The 21,811-nt window shown below is 43.7% G+C and overlaps 1 protein-coding gene across 1 annotated transcript; it reads left to right on the top strand.

Annotated features, from left to right (window-relative positions):
• The first annotated feature begins 3,224 nt into the window (after positions 1-3,224).
• LOC127611949 (gap junction alpha-8 protein-like) lies at positions 3,225-21,431 on the top strand. Its single transcript, XM_052082760.1, has 3 exons — positions 3,225-3,685; positions 12,220-12,306; positions 17,934-21,431. The coding sequence occupies exons 2-3, from the start codon at positions 12,256-12,258 to the stop codon at positions 19,209-19,211; spliced, it is 1,329 nt and encodes a 442-aa protein (XP_051938720.1). The 5' UTR covers positions 3,225-3,685; positions 12,220-12,255; the 3' UTR covers positions 19,212-21,431.
• The last annotated feature ends 380 nt before the right edge of the window (positions 21,432-21,811 follow it).

Genomic DNA, 21,811 nt, shown 5'->3' with positions numbered 1-21,811 from the left:
ATGTGGGCGGACCGTGATGGCAGAGTTTGATGATTTGCCTTACTCTTTTGGGAAGCACCCCCAAGCAGGGGTTTCCCTTCGGAGGACCACATTTTGTAACCATAAAATTTTTTGGAACGTTGTAACTGCTTCCGTCTCATTATTTGGCCTGTCCTGCATTTCGAAGAAACTCCCCGAAGACGTCTATGATGTTAGCAAGAAGAGCCTTTCCCAATACTGCACAGACGGATGTAAGTTGATGTTCAAAATAAAACTTACTTTAGACTGTGATGAAATATTCTTTTGTTCACTCGCTCTGTGCGGTCCCGATACCAAATGGCCTATGCCGCATGAACAATCTATGGCCCGCTAGTGGGATACCCCAGCTCTAGACTGTGAGGAAGTACTTCATTCTTCAACTTTGATCCTATGTCATTACCCAGAAGTCTTTTTATTTTCGTAAGTGGCAAATTGCAAAATAATTTTCTTCTGTTTTGTTCTTTGATGAGAGATTACAGTACACCCTGGTCCCACAGGCATCAAATAACTTGTGCAACAATGCACTGTTTGAGAAATTTTAGCTGTAGGACGTTTTAGAAGATTACCAAGTGGAGAGATTGCCGTCTCTGAGTCGCTTTCGCTTCGCGCCTATAAATGAATATTTCCAGAAACTTGTTGGAATTGTGATACAGATTTTCCCATACAATATAGTGGAAATTGAAAAAAAAAAATCAGTATGGGTGTTGGTAACCTGGAGGGCGGCGGGGGTGGGGTGGGGTGGGGGTGCTCAGCTGCCTTACATTGAACCTCTGACATTTCGTTTTTGTTGTTTCTTTATTTTTTTTCCCCTTTTTAACAGAGACGTGGAGAATTAGAATCTTAGCTAGGGGCAATCTGGAGAGTTTGCACAGTATCCCTGTGTTCGTTTTGGTTTTCTCCGGCGATTTTGACTTCTTCCCACATTCCAGAAACGAGCATGCTAGATTCATTGAGGACTCTAATGTGTACATACTGAAGGAGTGAATGTTGTTTTTCTCCATATGTTCCTTGTGATTGACTGGTGAACAGTCCATGGGTGTCATCACCCGCGATAGGCTCCAGCTGCTTGTGACCAGAACAAGATGTGTGCGCTATTGAAAATGGATGGTTGGTTGGAGTCCTTCTGTGGTGACATCACACAAAAAGCAAAAAGAAGAAGCAAATCGTACTTGGGGAGCGATCTTTGTCAGTGGTTTTTGAGTTTAGGTATGTGTCATGGATTCGCATCAACTTTGAAAATGAAATATTCCTTCGTATTCTTTCTCAATTTGTCATAATGATTTTGCAGCCTGGTTCCTTAATTCAGCGTGTCAAGAAAATACCCTTGAGGATTAAAATGTGTTACTTTGTCCGGGCAGCATGAGCCGCTGTGAAAGGTTTCTTCTGTCGCTTTGACGTGGGAAAAGATCACGTTTTTTCATGCCTTAAAATTTAAATGAATTAAAATCACTAGATTTTTTTTTTATGATAATATCCCTCATGAGCAAGACGCTGTGTCCTGGAAACTTCATTACAGCTTGTGTCATCAAAATAATTCCATCCATCCATTTTTTAATCCGCTTATCCTCAGGAGGGTCGCGGGCGTGCCGCAGTCTATCCCAGCCGTCTTCGGACAGTAAGCTGAGTACACCCTGAACTAGTTGGCAGCCAATAGCATATAGAACAAAACAGTCGCGCTCACACTCACGCCGAGGGACAATTTAGAGCAGAGGTCTTCAATCCTGTTCCTTGAGGGCCACTGTCCTGCCTGTTTTCCATCTTGCCCTGCTGCAACGGGCCTTATTCAAATGATGTCGATCGTTAGCCAGCTTCTGCAAATTTGGCTGATTATCTGATCATTTCAAGCAGGTGTGCTTGCAGGAGAGAAGTGGAAAACATCCAGGAAACCAGCCCCTGAGGAACAGGATTGAAGACCCCTGATTTAGAGTGTTCCATTAACATGCCATGCATGTTTTTGGAATGTGGGAGGAAACTGGAGTACCCGGAGAAAACCCACACAGGCCAGAGGCCAGAGCCGGAATCTAACCCCAAACCTCTACCCTGTGAGGCGGACATGCTAACCTTATGATGGTGAGAACCCGATCTTGAAATTGCGGTTATGTTTCAATTTCTTTCTTTCCTTTTGTGTTGCAGACATAGTACTCTTTTAGAGAGGCTTCACTTGGTGTGGTTGATACTAAGGGATAGAAAATTTCCCACTTCATACTAATAACCAGTCACTGATGGTAAGCCATTCCCTTGCCTGACCCAACCATGAACCTCCTCACCTTGAAAAGGACAACTGGCATACGAACACATTTTTATTCTTTGGCTTATGACTCAGACACCCCGAACAGCATAGGTGGTATAGAAAATGGGTGAATGGATCTACTAATAAGAGTTTAGTGTCACCTGAACCACCACAAATGGACTGCAGCACCAGTAGTAGTTTCCCGTTGAGATCAACTAGATTTGGACTCGGGGAACTAATTATTCCAATCTGTCACAATCATTCCACCTGAACGAGAGCCACTGTTTGAGGGGAAAAACTCCCTAATGTCAGGTTGCATTAGTGTAAAGCCTCTCAACTACCAACTCGCCCCCCCAAGCCCGCTGTTCCGCCTGACACGCAGCCTAGGCGGGCCTGGGTTTGACGGACATGTGTTCCTAAACATGCCGCCTAAGAGAAAGCCTGAGCGAGGTCCAGAGCGGGAACACTAAATGGGTTGCGAAGCTCAAGGTTGTTTCATGGGTGGAGAACTCGAGTCTACGTCTACGGGACGTCACTCGCCACTGCACATTGGCGCAAAACTCGATAACAGTACTGGCATGTTGTTGTTTGCCATTTGAGCTGTCAATCACACTTACTTACTCAACTTCCCATCCACACTATAGAACACGACTAAAGGACAGTGTGAACATTCCCAGCTGTTTTTGTGTGCTTGAGATTATTATGCTTAGATACATTCGACATCACTTTAAGGTGCTGATTATTCATGGTAGTCTTCTTTTAGATGTGGACACATACAAGTTCACTGAAACCTCAAAAGTCAGACAAAATCCATTCGTGGCAGACATCTGATTTGTTGAGATTTTGAAATATTTTTCCCATATTGGAAGCAATGGAAATCGAAAGATGCTTTGAATGCCCATCTGAAAAGTAATCCGTGAATGCTCGCTGACAAATAACCAAAACCTTCGTCAGCAAATTCACCAAATGCCCCCATGTAACCGCGAAAATACAGACAGTATTCTATAGCGATACTCAAACACATTATTTAAATGAATTCCCCAGAACTGCCAAATGTTTCAAATTGGCCATATTTTGTCACAGCAATCTCTGAATGTGACCTCATAACTGCCAAAACATGTAGTGTTGCGGCTATTTAAAAAATAAAAAATCACATAAGCGTCGCTTCGGAAGCAACATGGACGCTAGCAGACGAGTCCAAAGTTAGCTTAAAGCTAACGACTTTACTTGGCCCCAATCACTGCTAGTTTTGATCGATTTATATACTTCGTTGGCAGATTATGATGACGCAGAGAGGAATTGTGTGCTCGGGACAACGTGATCCATCACAGAATATCAAACGCCATCACGCTAAATTGTGTTGCTTTTCTGTCAGTGTCATAATTATACTTGAGGGAATATGCCAAATCGTCACAGCTCAGTGAAGCGTAGCTAATGGTGAGTGACATTTTTAATCTTTTTTTTTGTCCTTGAAAGTATGCCTTCAAATGAAAATGCTTTTGTGTACACTGGTTGTGTCCACAATTGTCGGAATGTCACTGCAAGTAATAAAAAAAAACATAACTAGAAGCATTAATATTAATCAGTTCAATACAATGCCTTGATTCTAGTGAGCTTAGGACACAGTCAGAACCATGAATGCAATTGTACTACTAGTAATTAATAGTTACTCTATTTACCACTCTAACCTTAACCATAAAAACCCCAACGTGCTGTAATTAAACCATCTAAATATGAGCCATAACAACAATGAAACCCTCTCCCAACAATAGGGTCACTCCACCCAGTATGTGGTAGTATTTCCATGAGTTCTGATGGACGAGGGACTATTTCCTGTCGTGCATATTTGGTCGGCTGCGCATGCCCGTGTCTCCCAGTATTGTTCTCATGGTCATCATCATTACTGACAGTCGGGTTATTATTACGCCCGCGCTGACAGGCAAGGCAAAGCAAAAGAATGGCGCTGGTCGATGGCACTAAATGAGCCGTGGTGCTCCGTGGCTCATAATAGAGAGACTAAGCTTATTGTGAACAGGTGAAGGATTGCAGGAGGATGATGTCAAATGCGGTCGGCGGATGGATGTGTATTTTGGACTCCTCATTCCTGTTTTGGAATCCATGCGTTCTTTCAAATGCTCATTGCGGATCAATGCTATTATTACCGGCTGAACTCTCAACTTGTTGGATGACTGGAATGTCTCACGTTGGCGAGGAAGATGAGGTTATGCAGTCCATGCATAAATGAGTTACACGTGTGCTATGATGCTTATATGGTGGAGCATTCGCTTTTTCTTCTGGTCACCATAATCGACATCGATAGCATATCACAATTTTTCATTCCATTTAATGTCGCAGCTTTGCTGACTTGCCTTTTATAGTGCCACCCACTGGAGTGGAGGGGTATTGCAGTTACTTCTGCCTCTCTTCCTTGCTTCATTTGCTACATTACAATACAATACAATACAATACAATACAATACAATACATGCTGATTTATACAGCGCTTTTACAACAGCGGCAGCTGTAACAAAGCGCTTAACAAAACAGTTAACATAAAGTAAAATAATAAACACAACACATAACATAAAACACGGACAGTTGTGCAGTCCTAACCACTCTTTCGTCACACGCTTTGTTGTTTGAAGCAGTTTGAGATGAAAGAGGAGAGAATCAATGTGTCCTTTAACCAGTGGATCAGAGACGTCATGCTCAAAATGTGCACACGTTGGCTACAAGCTAAGTTTCAAAGTCAACAAGAAGCTGTACCATCCATTGACGAAAAATGTTGTGCTTTACATAAATGTGTTTTTTCTTTTCGTGTTTCCATGAAAGTAATTTTGTGTTTGAAACATCTGACAGGATCTCATGTACCAAATTCTTGCTGCTCTGGATCACAATGTGGCTGTAGTAAAGCTCCTGGGGTCTTTATTGGAATACCAGACAACCAGCACAGTGATGCCATGTTAGGACGCGTCATAGTCAAGCGGTTCATCTCGCATTTTAGGCCGTCTTGTGTGGCGTTTACATGTACTCCCCCATGCTTGCTTGTGTATTCCCTTCCAACATTCCCAAAACATGGATATTAAGACCTAAAATTCTCCATTGTTATGATGATCATCCCATGTGGCTGTGCTACTGCGATACTGCACAGTGTCCACTTTTCCATCATTGTCGTTTGGTGGTGGTGTGACGGTTACATTCAATGCGGCATGTTGTTGTAGTTTCCGGCTGCACCATTTTCAAATGGAAAATTGATACAAAGTGAAACTGAGATGAAAAAAACATATTTACTACCCCCAACAGCTGAAAATGAACAGATAGCGCCAGACCTCTCTGCCTTTTAGGTTCAAGTGCTTCCAGTCGAGCTTGAGTTGTGGTAAAGTGTCCATTTCTTCCCGCAAATCTCCGGCATCGGCAATGCTTTAATTGAAATCATTTGCTGCTGTTCTCATTCCAAAAGATCGCGCTGGCTTTTCTCTCGACAAACAGATTAACCCGAATGAAAGCCAGCACAACCTCGAAACCCGATCGTCGGTTCCTCTCCCACCCTCAGAAGGGACACGGTTATCAAGATGCCGGGAGGAAGTATGCTCTCTTAACGGCACTTCCACTCCCCACCACCCCGCCCTATTGTAGCCCCGCTCCCCCCCCCCCCCCCCCCCCCCCCGTCCCGTCATGCCACCAGCGTGTACTTCCAGCATCCCTGCGAGCAGCCGCGGAGAGCGAACGGACTAACAAACGCAGGAAGAAGGATATCTTTAAGAAGCCCTCACCCAAGAAAAGCGACATGTTTGTCAACTGAGTGACTTTGTCTCTCCACTCTTATGTGTATTGAGAGCCATGTTTTCACATGTTTGCCATACATCCCGAAAAACAAACAACAAATGAAAGGCCCGCATTGTTCTGGGCTCGTAGTAGGCCAGAGACGGACAAAGTAACATCGCAGGAGACGTATTTTGCATTTTTCTTGTGTTCATGCATCCATCCATTCTCAGCTTCTCCTCACTCGTGTCACCAGTGTGTTTGGAGCCTATCTGAGCTGACTTTGGGCGAGAGGTGGGGGGTAAACCCTGAACCGGTTGCCAGCCAGTCACAGAGGTACACTGGTCACTCTCTCTGAATAGACCTGTTCAAGTCAACCAGTTTCCACCGCTCACAAAAGCACCGATCATAACGCCGTCAATATTATGAAGCTGATGCATTAAAACATGAATGAGTGTGCTCGCGCTCTGCATATTCCCGGTGTAATAAACGGTAGCGACGTAAATGTTTTATAACTTCCCGTCCGTGTAGGCTATTGTTCATTGGAGGAAACGGCATTCATCTTAACACGCTTGCTGCTCTCCGTGAGTATGAAGTGAGCGCGGGGTCGCGGTAACGGCGGTGGTCGCCATCGTCCGTTCTGACTGTGCCACGTCTTGATAAGATTGTGTCAGACCGCCGGCTGACCCAAGGGACCCGGCGGCGTGGAACCCTGCAAAAACCCTGACACAAAACATACTGGGTGTTACCCTCTTCTGTAATCTTTCTTAACCCCTGCCAACTGGACTTCCTACCTTGGCTGGCACATGCACTGTACTCGGTGCAGAGGTCTGCACGACGGTGCATTTATCAGTAACCTTATTTCCTTTTACACGTACTTGTCCAAAAATCTCACAAGCTTTTGATGTCATCTGCGATTTGTGTGCATTTTTTTAAAATATGAAATAATCTCTAAGCCACTTTATGGATAATGTTGTCAGATAGGTGGCAAACGCTATAATACTATTAAAGTGTATTGGGATCATAATTTGGGATATTTATGTTTTAAACTAATAATGTAGGCAATGATGAACATTTTAAATATATTTTTTTCCCCCCAATTTGCACCTGTGCCCATTTTGCCCTTGATAAAGGGGATTATTGTAAGCGGTGGTGATGTTGGAAAACAAAGGGACCCATCATCATCAATCATAATAATAATAATAATTAAATGATGTGAAGGAAAATTGTAAATAGTACTGCGATTTATCCATTTGTGTTCATATTGTATTTAATTGAAAGATGTTTGTTGTTTTTTTTTTCTCTTTCTCCTTTCTTTCTACATACATTCTTGCTGCTGGAGGCTGTAAATTTCCCCAGTGTGGGACGAATAAAGGATATCTTATCTTATCTTATCTTATCATAGTGGTTGTCCGCTATATCTCGACATCTTGTGGCGGTCAAACGTTCAGAGTGACATCACATTTCATTCCTTTGATGTTGCTTCTTATCCTATCATTGTGAAACAGAATTGACCAAGCGTTGAATTGTTTACCCACTACTATGGAACATGAGCCGGGTTTAGAGTCTTGTGACACAGGGTTAGTGATTCCCTTCCGATGTCTTGTCGCAAACATTGTCGTGATATAATCTCAATACCCCGAGTGAGGATGAACTCTATAAAAAAAATGGAAGAACTCTGTGACTCCCTCAACATCCAGGCTGCAAATGTGGAGCGTGAAATCAACACTGGCTATTTTTTTTTCGTTCACGCATCATTTGATCATCAATTGGTGCTTAAGGCCAAGGTTGGCTAGCAGTGTTAGTTTGGAAGGGGAGGCCGGTGGGGTGGAGGTTGCATTCTACATAATCCCGTTAAACATCCAATCTCACACAACACCGACATCCTCTCTCCTTGCTCTGACCTCCACCCAGCCCTCCGGCATTGTGCCGACCCACTCAGAGAGGAAGTTGTCCTTCCACTTCTCCCATGTGCCTTCCAGAAGGACAATTTTCACTCGCTTTCTCAAAGCCTTCCCCTCACCGTGAAAGTGAGGGGCCGCTAAAATAATGTTTCGTAGCCCGAAGAGAGTTGGGATCGGCTTCAGCACGCCTGCGACCCTTGTGAAGCAGTTCAATTGTACTGTTGATTGACTGCCTGAGACTTTCATATGCCTTCTTCTCATGGTAGGGCGGCCCGTTAGTCCAGAGTTTAGCACATCGGCTTCACAGTGCAGAGGTACCGGGTTCGATTCCAGCTCCGGCCTCCCTGTGTGGAGTTTGCATGTTCTCCCCGGGCCTGCGTGGGTTTTCTCCGGGTGTTCCGGTTTCCTCCCACATTCCAAAAATATGCATGGCAGGCTGATTGAACACTCTAAATTGTCCCTAGGTGTGAGCGTGGATGGTTGTTCGTCTCTGTGTGCCCTGCGATTGGCTGGTAACCGATTCAGGGTGTCCCCCGCCTACTGCCCGGAGACGGCTGGGATGGGCTCCAGCACCCCCCGCGACCCTAGTGAGGATCAAGCGGTACGGAAGATGAATCTTCTCATGGTTGTTCATATGGATGTGTCAGTCGCCCATAGGCATATTGTGAGGTTTTTCAGTTTTTGCTCAACCCTCAAAGTTGACGCAGTTCAACCAAAAACATCTCGAAAATATGCCTTCATGATCAATGTTTCGTCACGCATCGCGTCACATTGGATGCCAGCAAAGCTCATGAGACTTTAGGTCAAAACGGTTGATAACTTTTCTGTGGCTTTTTTGTTTCTTTTATGATGCCCCTGCGGCAGGACCAAAAATCAGAAGGGTTTTCGGCAGGCCCTTATGTAACGGCTTGAAAGCAAAACCCATTTGGCATTTCCACATTGCTCTTGGCATCTGCTGGGGAGCCTGGCATACGTGTGGGAGATTCTGTGGCCATCTTGGACAGAAAAGGCTTTTTTTGCGACCATTTGAAGATTTCCTGCTCCTCCTGGCTTGACCGTCTTCTAGATTTAAAAAAAAAAAATAACTGTTAATCAACCTTTCAGTCATCAAAGTGTCATTTTAGACATTTTTGGAGTCAGAATGAAGCCTGTGATGTTGGTATAGAACAGGGGTACACAAATACAAATCCTTAGGGCTCCGTCAAAGGTCCACCTATTGTAGTCTGTCAGCCCATATGCAAAAATACTGTTCAAAAAATATCCCTTCATTCATAAGAACAAAAACACAAACTTGAAACTTTTATATATATGAAAATAAAGAGTTGAGCAAAATAAATAAATAAATAAAATAACCACATGATCCGTAACCTATTTCGTAACCTATCAACATGACCCAGTGTCTGTGTTATCGGGAGTAAAATGGAAAAAGTTGGATAAATTAAGACAATAAAGGCAACCTTTGCGCTAACACCACAACGCACATGGAAAAGCACGCACACACACACACACATTTCTTCTCAGCCTCGTGGTAGTGACACCGACTCCAAAATGTTTTTTTATTCCAGGTTACAAGTTTAGCCAATTACATTGATAATATGGCCGTGGGTGATTTTTCACTCAAGGCGAAACATTTACTTCAGCTGTGCGGCCAGCTAGCCAGCTAGCTAGCTAGCTAGCCAGCTAGCTCCACACTGTTTTTGTAAATACAATTGAAGATGAATGGAAGTTCTTCACTGAGTACCGTTCATACAATCACTACCTATTACTCCTGTACCCCGTGCCACTTTTAAACCGGCCGCTTTAGGGAAGCCCAACACGACCAGATAATTCGTGCTCGTCTTCCAGGTGACTGACGCCTACTTTGTGCATGCGAGCCTCACACTCATATTACTCAAACATATTTTTGTGTCAGCGTTGCAGAATCTCCTTAAATTGACTTTCTTAAAAAGTGACAATCTGCCAATTTTAGTTCCGATTGGGGCTCAGTTATCAGAGGTGGAAAAAACCCTCTCTGACACTGTGGTGTGTAATTTCTTTACCAATCACATATCAAAATGAGAAGAAAACAGTCTATGGAAATATTTTACAACTTTTAGCCAGCGGACTAAGCAACGGTGATGAATAGGAGTGTGTTTCCCTCAGTGGGCCACAATCATGTGCTCCGTGTTCGAAAATTTGCAGGCACCAGTCATGCAGTGGAGTAATTTCAACTGACCTTTGAATGTATTGATTCATTCAAAAATATAAAGGCCTTTTTATTAAAATACATCGTAGGCAACTAAATGGAACAATTGTTCACTCTTGCTTTTATATCCCATTTCATGCCGTTCGGTATAGTACAATGACACCAAAGTCAGCGAAGCACGAGAGATAGACAATTAACTGAAGCAGGCGTACCCTCACGGGCCGGAGACTGGTGCAGGCTGGTGCAGTAACAGGACATGGAAGGGGAAACCTTAAGTACAAATGTAGGTAGTCAGTCCAAACAGTGCAAAACTTCTCACCGTTGAAACACACGGGTCACTTTTGTAATCTTACCTACCATCAATGTGGATGGAAATCTCCAAGCACAATAGCCGGTGATAAATATTTACTGAGAAAGTAAACTTTCAATTTATATGATCACTTCTCAACAGGAATATGTATTTATGTGTGTGTGTGTGTGTGTTTTGTAGACCTGTTCCTGTCATAAATTGTGCTTGGTTTTTGACCTAATGTCTTTTACCAAATAAGATGAATTACAATACGGCCTTGCGAGTAAGGGAAAATTGGACTTTTAACTAGAAACTCTAAAACCATCTTCCACACGTAAAATGCTTTTAGAAAAAGAAAAAAAAAAGAACAAATAAACTGTTTTGTTGCTAAGGTGACACCCATTTGGTGAGAGACAACTTACGAGATGTCCTGGCTGGTCCACCAAACCAATTTTTCACATGTTGCGTGTAGCTAATATTACTGCTCAGTCGTGTGCAAGGCTCGTACAAATTTTCAATTTCACTTTGCATCCATGTCATGCAATACTGTTAATTGTTATGTCATATCCAGGGTTGGATACGTATGTTTCATTTCCCCTCATACAATGTTATGAAACGAAATGTTGACCAAAACAGATACATTTTGGGAAAGATGCTTTGTGCTCATGTGATTTTTTTATTTTTATTGTATTTTTTTTAATGAAGATTTTTACCAACATATTGCCAACTTAATGGTAAGATAAAGAAGGAAGGCGGGACAGTATTTGCCGCAGGCTCCACCATGGAGCACAATTAATTGATTGTTTCGGCAGTAACTAAACTGAATTGATTACCTAACATCTGCAATCAATTGCATCAGCCATCTTGAGTGCACCGCCTAATATAAGAGCACTAAGCATACACTGGTGGCTTTTCTTCACCTCTATTGATATCCAAGTTACATTCGAACCCACTCTGGCGCGATGGTTACAATCGGTATTGCCACACTCATCTTGAAAAAGTAAACCAGTTACTTTTACCGATTACTTGACTGAGATGACAAGTTACTTTTAGTTACATTCAGCAGATGTTGGCAACCCAATACTCGATCGGTGTTTACAATAAACAAGTCACTTTTTTCAAACTAACAAACTTCTCATCATATACCTAATATATAACATACTTTAATAATCATGTCCTGTGGTTGTACATGATAAAATGAACCTACAGCTATCGCTTTTTGTAGGGAGGTGTAAAATGCAGGATTGAAGAGGATTTACCATTCCTACTTGCCGTTTTCACTCTTCTTTCAAATTGACGTACTGTGAAACCAAATAGCGGCCCCCCAACTGGACAGTGGCATTTCACCCCCCAAAAAACAGATGGCAGAACAAAATTGAGTCATAAGCGGATTGGGGGGTGGGGCGTGTGTGGGGGGAATGCGGCGTGGAATCTCAAACCCATGATAGCGGGGAGTAATTGTTTTTTTAGGAGGTTTTACTGTATACCACTGTAATGCCCTCACATGTGGCAAAGGAGAGCCACAGTCACCGATGCACTTTTCAGCTGTTGACGAACACTTAGAGAACAGTTCAACACAAACACAATGAACATGTGCGCAAGACTTACTGAGGTAAGACGCTTCGCAACCATGCCCTGCGCTAAACAAGGGTTACTGCAGGAGGAAGAAGCACACAGCTCAAAAACAGTTTCTTCCTCTCACTTTAAGAGTTACCATTGTACATGCCCCATTATTTTTTTTACACACTGCTTAACCTGTGTCAATGGTGTTGTCAGTATTTACTCAGCAATAATCAAAATTCTGTTGTGTTTTTTTCCCCTCTTCCCCTAAGGGTTGCACACTATGACAGGAAAGAACAAGCCACGATATGCAGGAAGTGAGGGGTCAGCACAGAGGAATGTTGGGACCGGCGAGGCAGGTGAGAAAGTCCGTGTGAAGGCGATCACATGGCCGTCTCGTTGCGTCACTGGCCGAAAACACAAAAACAAGTGGCTCCAAACAGATGAGTGGTATGAAAAAAGAAAGCCAAAACGGCACGAAGAGGGGAGACGGAGGGTTTTTGTGCACGGCGGACACAGACACGCACATGCTCACAATTCACTTTTCAAGCTCAACAAACAAGCTCACATTTGTTTGTCTTGAAGCACAAACCTGAGCGCCAAGGTCTGAATGTTGCGCTGTGTCACGGGGGGGCTCAGCGCTGCCCTCAGGTCACGGCTGATAGCATCTGCTAAATCTCACTCTGAATGCCTCATTTCTGTGTGTGCGTGCGTGGCGCGCGTAGGGGACGTCATGACACCAAGGGGGTAATAATTTATGCCAGAACTGATGATCTCTTCATACCTTTACTGAGCTTAATTTTTTTGCTACGGGCTCGAATAAAAAAGCCAAATTGACGTAGCAAATTGCCAATAGGACATTAATACGCCTGGATTTTCATTAGTCATTAGTCATTGGCAGGCCATGCATTCGGTACCTTGGTCCTAGTTGAGAAACACTACGAAATTAAGGAAATGGAATGTAGAGAACAAAAGAGGACAATTTAATGGAAGCAAATATTCAAATTTACATTGTAAATGTAGACCAACCCTTCTGGCTGTGTTTAAGCCTGCTTTGCTGGCCAGGACCACTCTCCTGCAAAGCTCTCATACCTTGACATAGTAAAACAAATTGGACTGTAATTGCTGAATTAATTTCAGTCATTCTTCGAATAGATTATAGGCAAACCACCAGTTGTGTGAGGATGCGTTTTGGTCTGAATGAGCCCAACGATCTCTGCTGAGCAACAAGTAGCCACGTAAACATGAGCAGGTTAAAGGATCTGATATTCAAATTATATTTTGTCATCTGTGTTGGAAGAAAAAAAAAAGGTACAAAAAAGGCCACACATCACACCGTAAAACAGAGTAGCCTTGTTTTTTTAAAATGTCAAAACGCCCCAGATTGCAACCAATCAAAGCTACGATATGAATTATCACCTAATAAGGTCATCGCACGAGTTCGTCACTTCCTGTCTTACAAAGGCCACTGTGAGCAGGAAGCGGTCGACAGTGCGGATCTGCAGGAAGATCGCCCCACGATATGTTTGTTAGCGTGTTAGCATTCTGGTCAGTGGCCAGTAAGTGCCCTGCCTCGAGGTCTAATCTAGCCTTGCGCCTCACTGCACGCTCTCAATAGCGTCCACGCCCTGCATCATGACATCATGTCTTTGTGTAAAATCCTAGTTCCATTCACGCGCCCACTGTCGGGCTTAGCATCCAAACGTCCTCTATACCAACACGCGGCTCTTTAAAGGGAAACCCGATGGATAAACCAGAGCTCCAAACATGGCCGCCGTTCTCCAACACGACACAGGCATGCCTGTGGGCCGGAAGAGAGGGAGGTTGTGAGCTAGATGTTTACTGTAGTTCACAACTAATATGTTTTCAATTTGAGTTATTTCATTTGTCTCCTTTTAACCATCATCACCTTAATGTACAGTAAATGTTTACACGACAATAGAGCAACAGAATATGGATGGACTCTTTTATTAATTTTCACGCTTTTTTTTTTTAAACACTGTACGGTTCATTGAGGAGGACCTCATATTGACACTTTCCATCGTTTAAACAATTTGGGATCAATTTACAAGCTCCATTATTTGCTTCATGCAAATGTCTTTTTCATAACTATCAAATGGGCCTCTTTCACGACACGGCAACTGGAGCAGCCGAATCCAGACTTGTGGAACATAATGAACCGCGGACATTAGGAGGTGTACTTAGATCACCAAGCCTGTGATAGCCCAAGGGCAGCCAAATGCTATTGGCTGAGTGGTAACAGGGCGGAACTTAGCGAGATGGTCAGAGTGCTCTGTCAGAGGAGTCATACACCACGTGCCGGCAAAGAGAGATGAGAGAGCTGATCACACACATCTGTTTTTATGGTTTACTTTTACTTTTGCTTTTTCTTTTTTCTTTTTTGCTAACTGCTCGACAGAACACATTTGACAAAGACCACCTGTACTTAAAATTTAAAGTATATTTTTAAAATGTATAATGTACCTTAACCATGAATAAATGCTCCTTGTTGACAGTGACACTGAGATTGCAATATAATAAGACGTATAATAATGACGAGATGGAAAACATGGGTTCAGTTACTAGTGATCTCACCAGTCACTTCGGGTGTGCCCCAGGGCTCCATCCTGGGGCCCTTAGTCTTCATTATATACATCCTCCCCATCAGCCTCATTTTCCAAAATGTACTCTAGTCTAAGATTCTAAGCATTGTAATCTAATTTTCGTAAATCTCTTTCATGTATTCTGGGAGGGCACCTCAGTCAATATTTCCTGGAAACCCAACATCTCACTCTCAGCCTCCTCTTTCACCTCCTGCTGATTAGAAATTATTAACCCCTGGTTCATCACAAACTTCATGAAATCAAATTCATCATCCATCTCAAAAGGTTGACGCTTAGTTTTCTCCTCCCTTCAGGTCAAAAGTCTGTGTCTCATCCTCGATACCATACGATCATTCCTTTTAATGTCCGTAACATAAACCAGTCCGTTTCTGTTCACGTACGCAACATCAACCACACCTCCTTCACCACCTGTACGGCCTCCATTTTTTACTTTTCGCATCACTTTTCCTTTTGATTATTGCAACTCTTTACTCTGTGATCTCCCTTATCAGTCCCTTCACAAGCTTCAATAGGTCCAGAACTCTTCTTTGTGTAACCCCCCCCCCCCCCCACAATGGATCCCGGTTTAACTACGAATATATAGTAAACTCATCCTTTATACCTTGAAAGCCATCCACAAATCACCCCTTCCATATCTGTCTGACCTTCTCCACATTGCCTCTCCACCACACACCCTCAGATTCTACCCCTCCATTCATCTTAAGAGAGCAGAGCACTCAGCTGCTTGGCTCCCTAGCCTTGGAACTCCCTGCCACCAAAATCCCGTCATGCACAACACCACTGGCTAATTCAAGAAAGGTGAAAAAAAACTTTTGGTTGTTTATTTCACGCTTGATGGGTGAGCAGATGCTCCAGAATTTTGTTTTTGTTTAATGTAAACAATTAAAAAGTCAAATTTCCACATAGTGTCCTCTTTTTCAAACATTTCTAAAATTAAGTTAATGTAACTTGGCTGCAAATCAAACATGTCAGCGGTGACAACTAGTGATGTGCACATGCATTCAGGCACCATAAACAAACTAACCACCTGACCAAGCGGCCAAACTGAAACGTGACAGCAATGGTGGACATTCCTCACATTCCAGCTAATATGATGATACACACTCACACACACACAAACACACACACACACACACACACACACACACACACTCACAGGAGTTCTAGCAGACCCCAGAGTGTGAAATCTCTCGCAATGTTGCAATATAAATATTTCAGTGCTGTTGTTATGCTCTTGTGAAACTCTGCTGGACATGCTTCTGCCTTACGCTCATTTATCTTTTTCATTGGGTCACAGTGATCTTCCACAATGGCTAATGTTCCAGTCCCCTCCCATCCTTGAGAACAAATTCAGTCATTTAGTGAAGCGAGAGGGGGAACCTACGGGGCGTGGGTGAGATATGCCCGCCAGAGTTTTTAGTCCTACCTGCTGTACAAATGTAAATAAAAATACAAATCCTCAAAGGAACTGTTGTAAAGATCTTAACATAGAATTTTTTTGTTTGTTGCTTGTTGCTTTTTTTTTTGTTGTAAATTTAGTTTGACCCTCATAAGAACTGAAATTGCCTCTTGGTCGTTAAAAAGGTTTGTTCATGTATTGCCTTGGTCCTGGTCTTGACAACTTTTCATCGCCATAGAGTCTGATCTGTCAAGTACTCAGTCTTGGTCTTGTCTGAGTCTTGTATGGACTTGGTCTTTGTCATAGTGTGCCCTTTTCTCCCGAGAGTCTTTGTCTTGATTCATCCTTCTATTATCTCCGTCTTAATATAGACATGGACCATATCCTCGTGTCGACCTTCCCTCTTCTTCTTAGAGTGTAGGACTTTACTCAGTTTCTTATTGTGTTTGTCTTGGTCTTGATATGGTCTCATGTAGACTACCGGTAAGTCTTGGTCTTGGCATCGCATCATCGCTATGGAGTCTTGGTGTTGACATGGTCTCATCTGCAAATCATGCAGTTGACTTGGTCTTGACTATCCAATGATGGCTGAAAAACAAATAAACAAACTAATCTGTATGGTTTTTTAAATCGCTTGAAATGAAATGTGCGACCTTATGGTGATTTTTTAAAAAATGGGGAAAGTTTGGACATTCCCATCCACTGAACTCCACCCCTTTCTATTTCCAGGAAATGTTTTAGAAATTCTCCTCCTTTTACGAAAACCTCTAAAACAGAGTTTGTTTGTAGACCAATTATTAAGTTTTAAAACTTGCCCTTAATACCACCCTCCTTCCCCCCTTGTTACCCAGTGTACATTTTGTTGAAAGCTTGTGTGTTTAGAGTTCCACTCATATTCATCATAGAAGCCCACGGTGCTCCTTTTGTTAGTCCCGGAGGACACCCACTCTCCTTCAAAAGTCCCTTCCCTAACATTTGGCAGCCACAAGCTCAGGAACACCATGCAGAATGTTTTAGGAAATTGGTCCCGGACCACTGTGCTGCGTTGGACCCGGTGGGCCAGTGGTCCAGCATCCATGCTGCCATGGCAGCCTGAGGCCTGCACCCCCATACATCCCCGCTTGGGCTCTGTTGATCCTATTGTCTCTCTGCGTCACCACACGTCGCCCCGGCAAATAAAGGCCGTCTGGCTCCAAGCTTAAACTTCGCAGCAAACTCAAAACCAACCATCAGAGCCGATTCATTCACATCTGCTCAGTGGGGCGACAAGGACAGGGCTTTAGGTGGGAAAGAGGGCAGAAAAAGGTTCACTTTTCCCCGCCGGGTGCCAAGAGAACGGGACAGGACTCAACTTCGAGGGAGCCGCAGCTGTGGCAAGTGGCCCATTTCATTACATTTTACATATATCTGAGCGTATGGAAGATCGGTTTCCCTAAAGCGTACCAAGTCATTTTCATTTTTTTTTGTTACAAGTTAACTTTTAGTCAGGTTATTGTGGTTTGGAGTTGTTTGACTGCTGAGGCGATAAGAAGTATCATGTTGCCCGTCCTCGTCAAAGTTTGAACTGTGAATGGTTTCACTACGAGATAACTAACCAAGTTGGATGATTGTATGGTTGAATTGACTCACTTATTTTTCTTTTTTTTAAGACAAATTTATATAATATTTTTATTTTACAAAGAACTAAGCTCATGTGAATTTCAACCTCGCAAGCTAAGTTTTCTATTCCCAATGCACAAACGTTCAGTTGGTGAAGTCATCCGGAGTACCACTGGGTAGCACGATCTTTTTGTGTTTTTCTGTCAAACATTTCGACATTTTCTTACACTTGACACTCCGTGTGTGCCCCCCCCCCCAAAACCCTCACCCCTTCCCCACCCCACTTGTCCGGCCTGCCAAAACCAACCCTCCCTGCCCGTCTGCACCCTCCATTTCTCTCCCTACCCCACCCTTCATCCTGCAGTGCTACGGACCGATCATGGGTGACTGGAGCTTTCTGGGAAATATTTTAGAGGAAGTCAATGAGCACTCTACGGTGATTGGCAGGGTGTGGCTCACGGTTCTCTTCATCTTCCGCATCCTCATCTTGGGCACGGCGGCGGAGTTCGTGTGGGGCGACGAGCAGTCCGACTACGTGTGCAATACGCAGCAACCCGGCTGCGAGAACGTGTGCTACGACGAGGCCTTCCCCATCTCTCACATCCGTCTGTGGGTTCTGCAGATCATCTTCGTGTCCACGCCGTCCCTGGTCTACGTGGGCCACGCCGTGCACCATGTGCACATGGAGGAGAAGCGCAAGGAGCGCGAGGAGGCGGAACTTAGTCGGCAACAGGAGCTGAGCGAGGAACGACTCCCGCTGGCACCTGACCAGGGGAGTGTCCGCACCACGAAGGAGACCAGCACAAAAGGAAGCAAGAAGTTCCGACTGGAGGGCACCTTGCTAAGGACCTACATCTGCCATATCATTTTTAAGACACTCTTTGAGGTGGGCTTCGTGGTGGGCCAGTACTTCCTGTACGGCTTCCGCATACTGCCGCTGTACAAATGCAGCCGTTGGCCTTGCCCTAACACCGTAGACTGCTTTGTGTCTCGCCCCACAGAGAAGACGGTCTTCATCATTTTCATGTTGGCCGTGGCTTGCGTCTCACTCTTCCTCAACTTCGTAGAGATCAGCCACCTAGGCCTCAAGAAGATCCGTTTTGTTTTTCGCAAGCCGGCGCCCGCCCCGGCGCAAGGCGAAGGCTCGGCCGCCCTGCCGCCGGGAAAAAGCCTGCCCCCTTTGGCGGTGTCCTCCTTGCAGAGGGCCAAAGGTTACCGGCGGCTGGATGAGGAGAAAGCTCCACCCATAACCCACCTCTACCCGCTGGCGGAAGTGGGCATGGAGGCGGGCAGTGGGGCCCCACCCTTCCATGGGCTGGAGGAGAAGGCCGAGGAGGAGCTGCCCATGGGGGACATCCCCAAAGCGTACGACGAGACTCTTCCCTCCTACGCCCAGACCACCGAGACTGGAGAGGGGACATTGCAGCAGCCGGATGCATCCAAGGAGGCGCCTCCGGTCGGGGTGGAAGGTGGAGAATGGCAGGGTACCGAGGCAGAGGCGGAGGGGGCGGTCCTCCGGGAGGGAGGGAGCGCGCTGGCCCAGGCAGGGAGGAAGGCGGCGGATACGATAGAGGACAGCAGACCTCTGAGCCGCCTGAGCCAAGCGAGCAGTAAGGCCAGGTCGGACGACCTCACCGTATGAACACGCTACGGCGGGCGCACGCATGTACCACTGCACTCCATATCCACGCCTGGGAGAGCACACACACGTAGACACACTTCTGAAGGGGCAACTCAAAGTCAATAAATCGAACCACAGGCATTTATCTTAGCATTAGCATCGCCGACCTGAATTTTGCCATTAAGATTTGTCACTGGGAAATGATAGAAAATGCTCTTAGTTTTGAAATGGTATGAAATAATAATGGGAGAAAAGAAATCCACACCCCACCCTTCTCATCCTCGGTAAAATAAAATAAGTAGCCATTCAATACATCGGCGGAGGTAAACTAAACGGAATTTAAAAAATACAAATCGGGACAATAATGATTGTGTCAAATATGAAACAAAAAGTGTGCTCCTGGTCTTCAAAACTTGCAGGAGGGACATGTTTTTACTTTACAAAAAGAAACTCTATGTTCCATTTTTAAGTACCATCTTTTTTTTATCTAAGGTTTTAATCAAGAGTAGACATTTTTACAACCTGGAGAGAGTTTTAGTTTATTTGTGTGTCTGCCGATCAGTAACTCTGCTGGAGTTCATTTCCCATTCAACCAATGTCATAATGCGACAAGTGCCTACTTTTACACTTTTATACAACGTGCGCAGCTCTTTGTCACCGGCAAAAGTTACATTTTCGGAGTCGAGGGAGAGCACCTTTTTGCACATGCAGAGTTCACACGCTGTGCGAAACTTTTTTTTTTTTAACACCTCGACGATGCATCTCTTTCCACAGGAATCCTTTCAAGTGCAAGCATCTCAAGTAGTGAGGAGAGAAAAAAAAACTTTAGAAAGACCGCTTGCCTGAATGTCTTTTTCAATGTGGTGCTGTTTATATCCGGTCTAGATTTGTGCGACCTTTTTCCGTAGATTGTGATGCGATTTTGAAAAAGAGCGGGGCTTATTTTGCCCTATTAGAGAGCAAACTACAGAGCCACCTCAGACCAAATCCTCTCTCTTTTTGCGCTGTACAAACAGGCGTGCGGGTGATAAAGATCTTGCCCCATCAGCACAAAGTATTGTTGGGAGGCGGGACAATAAAAGAAACGGGTGCCATCAATGAAAACAAGTATCCTTAACCTCGTTTGTGGGGGCAAGACAAATACTTGACTGAGTTTGACCAGAGGAGAATACACTAAAAGATACTTTTGCCAAAAGTCTGGGAGAAAAGTGTATATACACTGTAGCGCCAATGTCATGTCTTATATTGTACATACTGTGCTGTTTTCGGGACTTAACTGTCTCGACAGCTTACACATTTAATTTAACACTGTCAGAAAATAGCAATGTTCCATCACGGATGCTATTTCAGAAGCTAAAATATGTCATTCACCAGCAAGTATTACGATAAATGAAGCATCATCATCAGGCAACCATTTTTTTTCTTGTGTATTTTCTGGAAGCATGTGAACTATTATTTATTTTTCTTCATAGAGCAACATGATGGACACCTAAGAATCTTGAAATTGTGAATAAAAACACATTTAAAGTTGCCTATACACACACACATCGTTCAATGTATGACAGGCAGCTTTGACCTTTGTGTAAGCTGTTAAAAACATTTTTAAAAATGTCACAAGGTCCCTGTTTACACCCATAATGTGCTATAACTGCTATTGTACAACTGTGTATTTTTATTTAGACCGGTGCATTGCTTGTGATGTTTGTAAAAAGACATGCATATATATATATATATATATATATATATATATATATATGAAATAATTTTTACTAACTTGTAGTCTTCTCTGATGATAGTTGTGTAGTGCGGCAGTATCTTCTTTTTAAATACAATAATAAAAAAAAGTCACATGTGGTCAAGCTGTGTTGCCGTTTTGTATAACTTATCACACACACACATACAAACATGCCGTACAGACATTGCTGTACGAGTCACACCTCCTGTCATCATGTAAACTGTTGTTAACCACATTTAGTTGACCTGTAGGTTAAACTTGCATCTTTACTATGTAAAGTGATGCAGGGACCAGCAGAGGTCCCTGTGATCACATTTTCTAGTTTCTGCTCGCAACAGTGGATTACTACACACAAGACACATACATACACTAAATAGTTTATTTCTTTTTATAATACTGTAACATACTGAGTAATTTTCGCACCTTCTCACGGCCATTTGTTGCTTGCCAGAATTTCTTATCATTGAAAATTGAGCAGTTTTGCTTCACACAGTAGAGAAATTTTTTATACAGAACATCTCTCTCTCTCTCTCTCTCTCTCTCTCTCTCTCAATCTCTCTCTCTCTCTCTCTCTCTCTCTCTCTCTATATATATATATATATATGGATGTTTGTGAACATCTGAGATGCTGTCAGCGAGAAAAAAAAAAGAATAAGAGGGGTCTTAAATAATAAATTATTAAAAAATAATCGTGCCGTCCTCTCCCGATTAGTTCCACGGCTGGTGTGTTTTGCATCATTGTCCTGCTGCACAATTCAAGAACGCTTGAGTTTGAGGGTGCAAATTGATTGTTGGACGTTATCCTTCAGGATTTTCTGGGAGGCTGCAGAATGCATTGTACCATGAATCATAGCAAATTGTCCTGGTCCTGAGTTAGCAAAGCAGC

The sequence above is a fragment of the Hippocampus zosterae genome, chromosome 12 (assembly GCF_025434085.1).
Source record: "Hippocampus zosterae strain Florida chromosome 12, ASM2543408v3, whole genome shotgun sequence".
Taxonomy (NCBI): domain Eukaryota; kingdom Metazoa; phylum Chordata; class Actinopteri; order Syngnathiformes; family Syngnathidae; genus Hippocampus; species Hippocampus zosterae.
Note: the sequence above shows the minus strand (reverse complement) of the source record. Positions and strands in the feature narration are given on the sequence as shown.

Coding starts and splice junctions, on each gene's coding strand:
- LOC127611949 (XM_052082760.1), top strand. CDS start 12,256: ATGCAGGAAGTGAGGGGTCAGCACAGAGGAATGTTGGGACCGGCGAGG. Junction 12,307..17,933: donor TGTTGGGACCGGCGAGGCAG/GTGAGAAAGTCC, acceptor TTCATCCTGCAG/TGCTACGGACCGATCATGGG.